This window comes from Anolis sagrei, chromosome 2 (genome assembly GCF_037176765.1).
Source record: "Anolis sagrei isolate rAnoSag1 chromosome 2, rAnoSag1.mat, whole genome shotgun sequence".
NCBI classification, from domain to species: Eukaryota; Metazoa; Chordata; class Lepidosauria; order Squamata; family Dactyloidae; genus Anolis; species Anolis sagrei.
Genome location: NC_090022.1, coordinates 287,604,137 through 287,618,813, shown reverse-complemented (window position 1 = coordinate 287,618,813; position 14,677 = coordinate 287,604,137). Strand labels below are relative to the sequence as shown.

At 43.8% G+C, this 14,677-nt stretch overlaps 1 protein-coding gene across 5 annotated transcripts in view; it reads right to left on the bottom strand.

Annotated features, from left to right (window-relative positions):
• Positions 1-14,677, bottom strand: part of MYO5B (myosin VB) — a 372,261-nt gene that overhangs the window by 95,447 nt on the left and 262,137 nt on the right. For all 5 annotated transcript variants that reach the window (XM_067464658.1, XM_067464659.1, XM_067464656.1 and 2 more), the window contains one exon: positions 12,189-12,275. In XM_067464658.1, coding sequence (XP_067320759.1) covers positions 12,189-12,275 — 87 coding nt within the window. The remainder of the gene's footprint in view (positions 1-12,188; positions 12,276-14,677) is intronic.

The following is a 14,677-nucleotide window of genomic DNA, read 5'->3' as shown; positions in this document are numbered from 1 at the left end:
CTGTAACTTTTCTGAGTTGTGGAATGATCTCTCATCCTCAGTCATTCAAGGTCAAGTTTAGTTCTTTCATAAATTAATCAGCACTGAAAATGAGAGGTTAAGTTTTTAATGCAGTGAATTCAAACTAAAAGGGAACAGAGAGGTAGAGACACAATGTATTCTGATTTTTCGGTTGTCCCAAGCTACTTTATCCATTGCTTTGTTCTCCTCCTTCCTCAAGATTTCACATTCCCATCAAGCTTACATTATCACTGAACAGACAAGGAGCTAATCCATTTAAAACCATTTGTTATCAAAACGGCTCCAGCTTCCTTTTGTCAAAAAAGAAAACTGCAAGGCAAGCTAATGTTTGCTAGGGAATGGGAGGAGACAAAGTAAACTTCCCATACCAAAGATTGTCACTTGTTTCTATTAGTTGGGAAACACATTTAATTATAAATTTATACAATTCGTAAAGGCAGAAACTAGGGACTCAGATTCTTACTGATAAATGTCTGAATGCATTTGAGTTTAAAGAAGTATGGAGAAGGTTTTGCCAGGTTAGTCTTGTAGAATGTCAACTCCTGTGCAAAGTTTGGATTCTCCCAGAGTCCTAAACCAATATTCAAATGACAAAACCGCTCAGGCTCTCATGCTTTTTTGACTACAGCTCCCCAAATCATCCCAATGTCTAGAAGCTGTAGCCTAATACTTTCCCAAAGCTGTGCTCTTATATCAGAGAGACCCCAAATGAAGGGATAAAATAAACTACAGTAAGACCCCCATATGGTTGACCTGAAACTGTGGATAACTGCAAACCCTATGTCTTGACTATAACTGGACTGGAAGCATGCCATAAATTCACCCTGGAGGACCGATAAATACATTAACCACAAGGTCATACTAAAGAGTCCTAGAGAGAAGATGTTAATCCAGTCTGAGGAAAACCAAATCCCCCAAAGTCAAACTTGCAAATGTATATTTCTAAATGCTACAACTTTTATACGATGCTCATAAAGTCCCCAAAATGCATCAAGTTGGCCAATTCCATAATTATGTATAGTACCGAACATTGAGTCTGATGTGGTAAAGCTGTTGTCCCCTTTTCATGTTTAGTGATAACAACCCGTCTTAATCAAAGTGTTCTTCAAAAGAACAGATAACGTATTCCCTCCATAATGTGAAATTAGCTAGCTGTGAAACACACATCCGCTGATGGATGTGAAGTTAAACAACATTGAGGGACAAATCTTTCCAATCTGTCATCTATATGAAGCAAGCTTCTTGTAATAGTTCCCAAAGTAAAGAACACATATATAGGAGTTTGATATCCATATCTTAGACGAGGAAAACGTGCATATTCTCACTGGCTTTTTCTGTATCCATTTAATAGACCTTTTCTATGTGAAACAAGTCTACACAATGCATCTTGCCAGTATTACCTTGCTGAAGTGAATAATTCTTTGCTTTCACTATGGAATCATATTGATTTTCAGCACTATCTACCAAATTAGCTTATACATTTAAATCCTACTCTAGCATGAAAATTATTCAACACCTGAACACTGTTTTGGAACAATATCAAACCAACTAGACTTGGAGTTCTGTTATCAGGAAATGATTAAAATGCTCACAAAGCCAAAAATCTATCTCCTAAAGGGAGTACGGGGAATATTTGAACACACAAAATATCTTCACAAGATTGTGGAGGATGTAAAAAACAACCTTCATCTCTAACATATATCAAAAGAACAGCAACTGAAACAGAAGACTCTAGTGTCTCTGTCACGAATGCTACGCAATTCACAAGGGGTCAAACGGAGTGGAACAAGTCAGGCAGAAATACATGATTTTCTACACAGACAGAGATGTATAGACAGTTGTGGAGGCAATCTGTAGCCCAGATGGTTAGCTCAGCCATCTGTTCAGGTGGGACTCAAGGTTTCCTGGCCCTCTGTTAGGTACAAAATCTTGGGGCAGGACATAACACTAAACTATAGTGGAGCCACAATGAGAGTCTAGAGAAACTTTTGGTTCTGCACTAAAACTGGCAGCATCTCATGGCTGATTTTTACTAGAACACCTTCCAAAAAGATCACACATTTCCTGTATGAAATCTAGTATATCACACAAAAACGCGAAATGCAGTAATTTTACAAAGTGAATGGAGCATTGTTGTTGTGTGCTTTCAAATTGTTCCTGACTTATAACCATGCTACGGCAACTGTAACAATAGCTTCCCTGGTGCTCTGAAGTTGGGTTTTTATGGTTGAACAGAGATTCAAAGCATGGTGTCCGAAGTCACAGTTCAATCAATGCTCAAGCCACTAATGCCACACCAGTTCTTGGAGGGAATATAGCTGGAGTATTGTTGTTTAACCTGAAGGTATGCCAACTTATGGTGACCGTAAGCCAACTCTATCATGGGTTTTTTTTTTAGTGTGTGCAACTTCCCCAAAGTCACCCAGATATATTCCATAATCACATCGGTTACTGGCAGGTAGGTCCCTCTGGCCAGATTATGTTTATGCAGCCGCCAATGCCTGCTATCCCGCTGCCCAACTTTCCACCCCCCCCCCCCGCGGGAGGGGCTTTGAGGGCTACAGCTGGCTATTCTTCTGCTGTGGTGGATGGTCCCTCAACTTCCTCTGCAACTGCCTCCGTGGCCTCTCCAGGAAAGGCTTCTTGTGAAGTACAAACTTTGTGTGGACCTTCCATTATGTCGACCTCTGCAAATCAGAACTTGTGTTGTACGAATCCTGTGGTCAGCTTCCAACTACTGTGCCGACCTTTACAGAGCAAAATATGTGCGGTAGCAATCTTGTGCTGACCTCTTCTCAGCCTCAACTGCAAGGTGATGCAACCCCTCAGGGGCCTGCTGCTATATCTTTACCTGATGTGCCTTTACAAAAACCAAATGTACTGGACAATTCTGACACTGACTCTGATTTGCCTGACTCTGCACAACATGTGGGGGGTGAAAATGTTGGTTTTATTCATCCTGCCTAGTTTACCAAATTTACTGCATTGATAGTTAGGATGATCAAGGCCTTGGACTTACCTGCCCCCAACCCCCCCCCCCAACATGTGGAGGATCCCATGTTCCCCTCTGAGGAACAGGTCATCTCACCCTCTGCCCCTTTGCCTATATTGCCCTATCTTCTTAAATTGACTAGGGTTGCGGATATGTCTCCCCTCAATGGTCCCAGCTATACCTAGGAGACTAGATTCCATATATAAGATTGACGTATATTTCATTAAAGGGGTAATTAACCCCTCCCCAAGCCTAATACTGTGGTGGCGGAGGTTGCCAAGACTAAGCGCCCCAAAAACTCCCTTACCACCCCTCCTGACAGGCCTCCTTACCCACATGGCACACTACGCCACCTACATGAGTGGCTACCAAAGCTTCTTGTAGAAAAAAATGGTGCCATACATTGAGTCATTACCCTCAGTCCAGAAGCGCCTCCTGAAGGCTTTACAGGCCGAAGCACTTGCTTTATCCAAATTGCAAAAGGATTTTGCAAAACACTTAGCTGAGGCGGCAGGTAATTTATTTTCTACTGCTACTTCGATTAGGACGTATGCGTGGCTTCACGCCTCTGTCTGAAGAAGGGAAGGCGCTTGCGGAGGACCTCCCATTCCATGAAGACGGTCTGTTTAACCCAGAAACAGACGATAGATTAAAACAAAAACAGGATGTCAGACAGGCAGCCAACAAGTTTAGCTATGTTTGGCAGCCTTATTCACAGCAGTGACAAAGATGGCATCCATCTGCCTCTAATTTTTGTAGAAATTCAGGAACTCCTTTGTAGGTCCCTTTAGAAATAGGAATTGTACACCCAATAAGTACCAGGGTGGGAGGAGGAATCCATACTTCCCGAGGTCTAGGTCCCAATCCTTTGCTAATAAGACCAAAACCCAAGCTGCTCCCAAGAAGCGTCTTTGACGTCCCCACCCTTAACATTTGGTCACATCCCGCCTTGGCCACGGTGGTACACGCTTTGGTCACATCCCTGACTTGGCCACGGTGGTACACGCTTTGGTCACATCCCGCCTCGACTACTGCAACGCTCTCTACGTGGGGCTGCCCTTGAAGACGGCCCGGAAGCTACAGCTAGTCCAACGAGCGGCAGCCATGGTGTTAACGGGAGCAGGACGCAGAGAGCACACAACGCCCCTGCTGTCCCAGCTCCACTGGCTGCCGATTCGCTACCGGGCCCAATTTAAGGTGCTGGTATTATCCTACAAAGCCCTAAACGGTTCCGGCCCAAAATACCTTGCAGACCGCATCTCGGCCTACGAGCCCACGAGGGCCTTGAGATCTTCCGGGGAGGCCCTTCTCTCGGTCCCGCCTGCCTCACAGGCACGTCTGGCGGGGACGAGAGAGCGGGCCTTCTCGGTGGTGGCCCCCGGCTGTGGAACACCCTCCCCGCTGAAGTTAGACAGGCGCCCTCCTTGCTGGCCTTTCGGAGAGGCCTGAAAACATGGCTCTTCGAGCAGGCCTTCAACTGAGAGTATCTTGAATGACACTGGAATGTATCTGTGGTGGCTGTTCATTTGCGTACGAAAGGGTTAACTGTTTATCCCTACATAGATGACTGGTTGATTGTCTCAAATTCACAAGATCAGCTTCAGTTACATTTCAGTTACATGTCTGTTATTTTGTCTCTTCTCCAGTCCCTGGGACTCGTGGTCAACCTGAGAAGTCGGCCCTGTCTCCAACTCGTCGAATCCTCTTCATAGGCAACCTTCTGACATCGACCGCCGAAAGGGCTTTTCTCCCGGGAGACTGTTTTGCCAATCTGCGAGACCTTGTCAAACAGGCCATACACTCTCCCTTGGTGTCGGCCAAACATCCAGATTTTACTGGGTCACATGGTGTACAGAAGTGTTTATAATAATATGCTTATAACTGTATTTATGTTTGCATTGGTTGCCCTAAGGCTGGAGCGGCCTAGCTGTGAGAAATGTGTTACCATGGAAACGAGGCAGAAGAGGAGGTGGGAGGAGCTTAGAGAGTAAAGGTTTTAAAAAGTGACAGTTAGAGTCAGTCAGGGGGGAGACTCTGAGAGAGCAGCAGAGTCAGGTTTTAGACTGAGGAGTGAAGAAGTGAAGAGTCAGTTTTTAGTGTTCGTGAATAGTAGAGATTTCTTCAGCTAGGAAGCTGAAGGGGAAAACCTTGTTAGTTAGAAAGAACTAACAGAGGCTTGTTAAGATCGCTAGTCGGGAGAAGACTAGAGATCTGTAGTTTGATCAAGGATAGATCAAACAGGGAGACTATTCACTGCAGGGAACACTGGTTAATAAAGCGCTTCACCACAGCAAGAGTTCATAAAATGTAACATCGAAAGTCTGAATTGTATCGCAACCAAGTTACATGTAACCATCAAGTATTTGCCAAGCTTAACATCTTCATACTGCAACCATACGCTTTGTTTAAAAATAAACTTGTTCTCTGTTTTTTTTAACTGCCTCATCTCCATTAATTCTACGTTCGTTGCACCCACTCTACCAAAATTACCTCACAACACAAACAGAGCCTTTAATACCAGAGCCTTCTACAAATCAGTGGCTCCTTTCTCCTAAACCTAGGCGCTTCCTCACAAATTGGTAGCGTCATCTTTACACATGGCCTCTACCACTGCTGCCCCCCATGCCAGACTACGAATGCGGCCTCTCCAATCGTGGTTTATTTTGGCCTTCAATCCTCTCACGGACAGCACATCTGTCCGTCTCTCCCTGCCCAAGTCTGTCCATCACTCACCGGTGTTGGATGGACGAGTTTTGGGTATGTTCGGGGTTCCCTTTCCACACAGCTCATCCCACCAGGACTGTCACTACAGACTCCTCCCTCATTGGCTGAGGAGCCCACTCACAGGGTTTTATTGTCCACGACATATGGACAAGAGAAGAAAGCATGTTTCACATAAACATACTAGAACTTCTCGCCATGGAAAGAGCTCTAAAATAATTCAAAAAGAGTTGTAAGCGGGCTGGTTGTTCAGATACTCACCAACAACACCATGGTGATGTATTACCTGAACAAACAAGGTGGCACTCACTCCCTTCCCCTTCTGACTCTCACCATGCAGATTTGGGATTGGTGCCTAGAGAGGGGAGTGCACCTACCGGGAGAACAGAATTCCTTAGCGGACTCCCTCAGCAGGAGCCCCTTGACGCATCACAAGTGGTCACTCAATCGTTGGGAAGCGCAGACTTTTTCAGGCATGGGGCACCCCGGAAGTCGATTTGTTCGCAACCTGGTCCAATTCAAAGTGTGCTCTATTTTGTGCACGCTGGAGATGCCTTTCTACAGGATTGGTCAAGCCGCCCCTTGTACGCTTTTCCTCCTTTTCGAGGTGGTAGCGAAAATCCAGAGGGAGAACGCTCAATGTATCCTGATAACCCCTTGGTAGCCCCAGCAGCCTTGGCTCTCCCCTCTACATCAAATGGCGAGAGGAGTTTTCTTTCAACTTCCGAACAGAGTAGACCTCCTGACGTCTCAGGACGGTCAAGTTCTCTACCCGGAAGTTCACAACCTAAAACTCGCTGCCTGGAGGATCCTGCCCGTCTGTTAGTCCCCTTTACGGCATTATCCCAACCAGTTTTAGCCATTATCAAGGCGGTCCATAAGGTTTCAATGAAACGTTCCTATATTTATAAGTGGACCCGCTTTTGTGCTTTTGTTAGACCTAGAGGTCTAGACCCTGACACTGCCCCTATATCTACTGTTTTGGATTTCCTGGTGTCTTTGTCAGACACGGGCTTGTCTCATTCCTCTTTAAAGTGTTATCTGGCCGCTATCTCATGGTTTAGAAGGAAGTTAGGCCTTCCTTCATGTCTTTCAGATCCTCTAGTTAAAACCTTTTTGAAGGGTATGGCCAACATTAGACCCTCCGTGGCTCCTATTGCCCCGGCATGGAACTTGGAGGTAGTGTTGTCTTTCTTAACTAGACCCCCCTTTGAGCCCTTAGCCACGACAGATATCTCCTACTTGTCTTGGGAGACCGCGTTTCTGATAGACATAACATCAGCTAGGCGTGCCAGCGAGTTGTGTGCCTTGCAGATAGATCCCCCCTATCTTAAATTCCATAGGGACAAGGATGTTACGAACTGATGTTGCCTTTCTGCCCAAGGTTTCTACCCGCTTCCATATGTCCCAAGAGTTAGTGTTAGTGTTAGAGTTGAGCGCTCCAGCTGGAGGTCAGCTGTGACCAGCAGTGCTGCAGAATTCGAGGAGGTACGAGTGGAGGGTGAAAGAGAGAAACGTGCCAGGAGGAAGGCGCGTCAAGCCAACCCCAACCGGGACCGCCTTCCACCTGGAAACCAATGCCCACACTGAGGAAGAAGATGCAGAGCAATAGGGCTCCACAGCCACATGCGGACCCACAAGGAAACCCATAATGGAAGACCATCTTATCATCTAACGAGAGATCGCCTAAGTATGTAAGTAACCTACTTTCTTCCAAAATCCTTCCACGCCCCTGGAGTGGACCTTACATCTGCTCGATGTGCGTAGAGCCCTTGCCTTCTATGTTGACAGGACAGCGTCTTTCAGAAAGACTCCTAGGTTGTTCGTTAAGTACCGTAAGGACATGAGAGGTTCACCTCTATCCTCCCAACGGCTTTCTTCCTGAATTGTCTCCACTATTCGACTGTGTTATCGCCTGGCTGGCAAGGACTTACAGTTGCAGGTTAAGGGTCATTCCATGAGAGTAATGTCAACCACGACTGCCTTCATGAGGGGTGTATCGCTTGATGCCATCTGCCGAGCCACCATCTGGGCTACCCCCGTTAACTGCTGGCTAGCCCCGCCCACGGGCTATATATACTCGAGGGGGTGGGTGGGGCTAGCTGGGGGTCTAAAATGTCATTTTTATTTCCCAGATGGTTCCGAATGCTGCACTGCACAGATGCAGAGATACCAAATGTACGAATTCACAGGTGACTACTCAGGAAACTACGGTCACAGGTAAGAAACCTATAATTCTCTAATTGGCCAGTGCCAAGGACTGCCACCTTTTGTACAAGACTTCTCATCTTCTACCATCATCATTAGGGTCTCCAACTTTCCCATAAATGTTCCCAGCTGGGAATCACAGACAGAAATTCTTGGCTGTACTTGTCAACCTCTTTGAAAATGAGGTATGACTCAATTCTTCATTAAATCCCATTTTAGAAGCTCATAAAAATCCTTCCTTTAAAAAGGATCGCATTTGGTTCACAATTTGTTGTTCATATTTATTTATTTACCCCCCACCCCCACTAGTTCCTGAAGAATTGTATTGCCACTGTTTTCATGTTCAACTGGAAAGGATGCTTTCAATGTTTAAATGCTTTTATTTGATGTTCTCAGGCATTTTGAGCCCTCTGGAGAGTTGATGGGATAGCCATGTTTCAAATAAATAAACGAACAGCAAGAAACAAAAAGAGACTCGTGGGTCAAGTGGTTAACGAATGTAAGTCAATCAATAAAAGGATGGAAGGTTGACTTTAACACCAGAAAATCTTGTCTGGAATTAAATTTTCAAAAGACCAAAAGGGAGTGTGATACCACTTCAACAAACAAGGCTCAATGCTATGATATTCTGGCAGTTGTCATTTGGTGAAGGCACCAGCAGTATTTGGCAGATTGAAAAACGACAACTTCCACGATTCCATAACATTGAACCATAGCTGAGAAAGAATTAATATAGTGACCTATTTGGTACATGCTTGAATGAGAGACTGGGCATGTTTAGCCTGAAGAAAAGAAGACTGAGAGGAGACATGATGGCCATGTATAAAGATGTGAGGGAAAGTCATAGGGAGGAGGGACTAGGCTTGTTTTCTGCTGCCCTGGAGACTAGGACGAGGAACAATACTTCAAACTACAGGAAAGGAGATTCCACCTGAACATTAGGAAACTTTTGAACTGTGAGAGCTATTCAGCAGTGGAACTCTCTGCCACGGAGTGTGGTGGAGGTTCCTTCCACTGAGGTTTTTAAATAGAGGCTGGATGGCCATCTGTCAGGGGTGCTTTGAATGCAATTTTCCTGCTTCTTGGTAAGGGTTTGGACTGGATGTCTCTTCCAACTCTATGATTCTATGACTTCAACTACCACAATTCCTAACAGCCTCAGGCCCCTTCCTAACAACTGAGGCTGTTATGAATTGTGAGAGTTGAAGTCCAAAACACCTCGAGGACTGAAGTTTGCCCATGCCTGGTGTAGACACTCTTGTCTCACTTGGCAGGGAAGAACACAGCCTGGAAGCAGCCACCGAGAAGTCCCTCTGGTCATCAGACTAGACCTTTTATCTCACAGACTTTTTCTAGCCATTTTCTGGGGAAGCGCAGGACATAAATCAGATAAGCAGAATTCAAAGTGGTGTCATTTTTTCTGGTATTTTTGACAGGCTATGATAAATTTTACATACAGGTTTTTTATTGCTTTGGGAAGGTTTTAAATAGTAACGGCGAGGCTGTGAAAAACATAATATTAAAACCCCACATTATGGGCGGAAATATAATTTCCTAGTAAGGTCTGCTGAACTTTAGCATAACGGCTTATCTGAGCAGACCATGAAAAGAGAAAAACATGATTAACGGCCTTCCATTCTGTTAACGCAGTGGTGGGGCCGCAATTTCTTACCAACTGCAAATACAAGTAAATCCATCTCTGTCGCCTTCCTCTTGGCAATGTTTAATGTCTTTTTACACAAAAGAATCTTTCCTTTACTGGCCTTTCTTATGGCTAATGAGCCAGCTAGTCATTTTTGTGGGATTTATTTAGCTTTCACAGGCTAAGACATCCATGTGTCAAGCTTTGCTTTCTGATACATAGCAATGCCCCCAGTCCTTGCGTTTTCCTTCTACTAAGTGAACAATAGCTAACAAAAAAAATCTGCTGCCCTGGAGACTAGGACACAGAGCAATGGCTTCAAATTACAGGAAAGGAATTGTTGCAGGTTTTTCAGGCTGTATGGTCATGTTCTAAAAGCATTATCTCCTGACGTTTCGCCTGCATCTGTGGCAAGCATCCTCAGAGCTTGTGAGGGAAAGGAGATTCCACCTGAACATTAGGAAGAACTTCCTGACTATGAGAGCTGTTCAGCAGTGGAACTCTCTGCCCTGAAGTGTGGTGGAGGCTCCTTTTAAACAGAGGCTGGATGCCCATCTGCTGGGGGTGCTTTTGCCCTGCTTCTTGGCAGGGGGTTGGACTGGATGCCCAACGAGGTCTCTTCCAAATCTATGATTCTATATGGACTCAACTATGACTCTGTATGCACTCAGCTTTAGCTGTAACGGGGTGGGCAACTGTACTGAGCAGACTCCTTCCAGGGCTATTGACCAATCAAGTGGTGCCACATACCCTAAAGGCTGCCTGCTGGCTCGTCCCCCCCCCCAGCTCTGAGCTAAGAAAATGGCTGCCTGGCTTTTGGCCTTTAAAAAAAAACCCAAACTTTTATAGCCATCCCTGACACACCAGGCCAGTACGTTACACAGTCCAAAAGATTTCACTTGTATCTCACAGAAGATGTCCAACAATACCAACTTTTGGCTCTGGTTTCAGCTGAGCTAGTTTTCCCGGGAGCAACTTTCTAAAGAAATATGAAAAGCTGTCTTCACTAAGCCAATCAGTCAATGCATAAAATGTTACTAATGGGAACACACTGTGAGAAGCATGGAGACGAGGGAAGACCGGCAGGATTGTTTTTATATCTGGGGGGCCCATAGGCAACACCGTACACAGAACTGAGTCCATTTTTTTCTTGCTAATGTGCATTAAAATGCTAGGCAGGACCTAAAAGATGGAAATAAGGAGGGCAGCAGAGACATGCTATCAGAATAGCCTTACGTTTATAATCCCACTGGTGATGTTGACGAAACGATTGTGGTGGAAATTAAAAAGGGAACCACTCAGTAATAAAGCTACATATGTTTTTTCCAAAGATTACTTGCTTTTGATATCTTTATCTCTGATTCCACACCTGTGATGTGCACATTTTATTGTGTCCAAAATAAAAAAATTATTATCTCAAGGAACAAAGAAAAGGATGCAAAGGATGGAGAACACAGGTTCTCCATCTGAAAGGCCCATGCTGTGAAACATATTAAATGGACGTTCATGTCTGAAGAACTTCAGGGAATATCATGGGGCAGAAAGTCAATAACCTTGTATCTTAAAATCCGTGACTCAAATACTATCAACATATCACACAAATTATTACGATAGTATAAGTATGGGGACATATTAGGAAAACGACATATCAATAAGGAAGCAGAGAAATGAACACAGATGGGATTTCATCTCGAAATGCTTTTGTATTCCTCCAAGGAAAAATATACTGCTGAATAAGAAGAGCGCTGGAAGCAATCCTACCTCTGAGGATGCTTGCCATAGATGCAGGCGAAATGTCAGGAGAGAATGCCTCTAGAACATGGCCATATAGCTCGTAAAAACCCACAACATCCCAGGGATTCCAGCTATGAAAGACATTTGGTATTGGCTTTCCTGATGAAGAACCAATTGGTTTTTTGCCACAGAGAGCAACGTAGAGAATTCAGCGCATAGTATGCATATTTAGACCTGGGTATATGTTTCTGCATATGTTCAACTGTCAAGGGCAAGGATTACCTTGCCTTGAGATGAGAGGCAAAACATGACTACTAGCTCCACATTGGGTCACCAGCATCTCCTAATATTCCTTTTCAGAAAGGACAACTTGCCAGGCCTCTCCATCTCTCCACCTCTAGTGACTCCTTAGAGTCAAGCATTTGGGAAGCAAAAGGTCTGGAGATATACCTAAGCAGCAACAGGAAGGAGCACAGTGGGTTTTCTGATTCTGACATTTTCTACCAGAGTCAACAATTTCACTACAACTAATGGAAAAGCCAGCCCTGACTTGTGGCTATTGTCTCATGGAGAAGTCTTAGACCTAAGGAGCTCCTAGCAATCCAGTGATTAAAGGCTTTGTGTGACTATGCTTAATGGTTACTGTGATTATGCACAATTAAACCTTTTCCTAATTACTTATGATACCGATGTTCCCAAGTCTTTGTCCATCTATCAACATAATGTTGTTAGGAGACTAATGTTTTCTGATGTGCATTAACAATCGTATTTTGCTTCTGTGTTTCATAATTTCACCGCACCAAAATTATATATATATACACACACATATAGTCAAGTAGACAATGCAAAAGAAAATTTGAGGTACAGAACCTGGATGGATAGCCAGCTGCACTGATACGGATGGTCTCCAAAACGCCACAAGCTCTCAGTTGCTGGACTGCTCTCTTTGGATCAAAGCTGCAAAGAGACATTAAATGGATGAATACTAGATGTCTAAATATCCTAGGAAAATACTTTAAAGGTAGTCATGTGACTCTTCACAAAACTAAGTTTTATAATACAGTGCTCCCTCGCTACTTCGCAGTTCGCTTTTTGCGGACTCACTGTTTCGTGTTTTTTTGCCTCCCAGTTTAGGAATGGTTGCCATTGCCCAGAGCAGCGTTCTAATTCTGCCTCCTGGCAACGATGGAGTGTGGAAGGGGGTTTCACCCTCCCCTTTGGGAGAGAGGCAGCCAATCAAGAGAAATTGCAAAGCAAAGCAGAGATAGCTAGCAAAAAAAGTGTGCAGTGTCTTTAAATCTCTCCTTGCTTCTGCCTCACCCTCAGAACTCAATATACTATATATATAGCGTCCCTGCTTTGCGATTTTCACTTTTCATGGAACGTAACACCCGGAATAAGTGAGAGAACACTGTATAGCTGAAGAACATGTGGTCAACCAGATGTCAAAGTACACCTCTCATGAGCCTCTCATCAGGTCCAATACTTTGCCTTGCTGTATATTCATTGTCATATGTGCTTGACTGAAGGGTTCCTGGTGGAACTACCACTGCAATTTGCCTTAGTAGAGAAAGCTCAATGCTTTTCTAAGGAAAGAATGGTGTTCAGTACAATATAAACTCTAATTAAAAGTTGAGGGAGAGAAAACTCAATCAAGGATTAAGATCACTGCAAGAAAACCAACACTATTCGGATCTTGAAAACGTAACTCATGGGTTTTAGAGAACTTGCAAAAGCATCTGGCTGAAGCATTCTTCACACTACAGATACAACATACTTCCATCTTCATTCTCCAATCACAGAGGAGGACTGGCAGAAAATTGTCCCCTAATTGAAAACTGTGGAGAAGTAGCAGCAATGAATTTCGTATTAAGGTGTGGGATGGGTCTCAAAAGGGTCCCAAAATGTATTGAAATCATCAATAGTACAATCCCAGGAGTTGCTGGTTATAGTGGTAATGATATTACTAGACATTTCCATTGGGTTGTTAACATCTCAGACATTTCAAACAGTTTGTATGGATCCACGGAACCAGCAAAAACTGTTTTTTGGGTCTGCATACAACTTGTGGACAACACCCTATTTCTTTACTACACTGATATGCAATATCTCTCCATGATCTCAATATGAAGTACTCTTTTTAGTTCTAATATCCAATATGGTTTAAGTTGACGATATTAACTTTGATTCTTATTCATCCAAAGGTTCTTATTTCTGGGTTTTGTCTCTCCAAAACATGAGTAAATGTGAGGAACAGAAAGATGCACAGATGTACTACTTGTTTTGGCATACTTAAATCATGTAGAACCAGACCAATGAGTCATTTTGACTTGGCCTACTTGCACAACCACAGAATAAGAACATTCCTCTTTTTGGTGCCTACTGTTTTATAAATTTCACCACAGCTGTCTGTTCCAAAGCAAGCAATCCAGTATATGATCAACAAATAAAAATATAAGAACCAGCATTTAGCACATTGCTCCAGAAGAGAGAACTCTGTGTTTACACGTGCACACACATGCTGCTTCCATTCCAATAAATAATGCCAGCTGTATTATTTTGTCTGAACACCCTTCATCACGCAAATCCCACAGCAATACTTTCCACTGGCTGTAACAAGAGACGTCTGTGAAATTGTTGCAGTTACTATGAAATGATGGCTGCTTTGGGGACAGAACACAACAATTACTTAGAAGTATGTTTAGCAAGTAGCAAAGCATATCACAAATTTCCGAACAGTAACCACTGTGAAGTTGAATTGAGTTGGAGATTTTGGAGAAATACCGAATGCAGGAACACTGATGTGGGACACAATAGCACATGCAACACTGAAGAGGAGAAAGACTTGCCCTTTGCTCCCCATGAAATTAAGTTTCAGGAGAGCCGATTCTGGTTGCTCATGAGGAGAAATTAATGGATCACAGGCAGAGTTTGAGAATGGAACCTATTATCTGGGGGATGGAGGGCTCTGGATGAACACTGTATTGATCAACCTTTGCTAAATTGGCTTTAGAGGAACTGGAAAATGGGTCAAATTATTATATTGGGGCCATTCCTGTTCCAGTTTTCCAATACTGAGTAGAGAGTTGGTTGGACCATACACTGTACAAGACATTCCACTGTTCTTATGTTTAATCCCTTATTATTTCTTCCAAAAGGAGAGGACAATGTTTCACCATGGCCCAGAAACCTGTTCTAACCTCCTCTTTCAAAGAGAAGATGTGAGGAACTCAGGTGTGCATGAGAAGGCCACGAGACCTCCAAAGACCTAGTTGTGGTACTACTTCTTCACTGTTACAAAACAGCCTCAACTCTAACCTGAATAAGACCTATAACTCAGAGAATTGCAGTTGTATTAA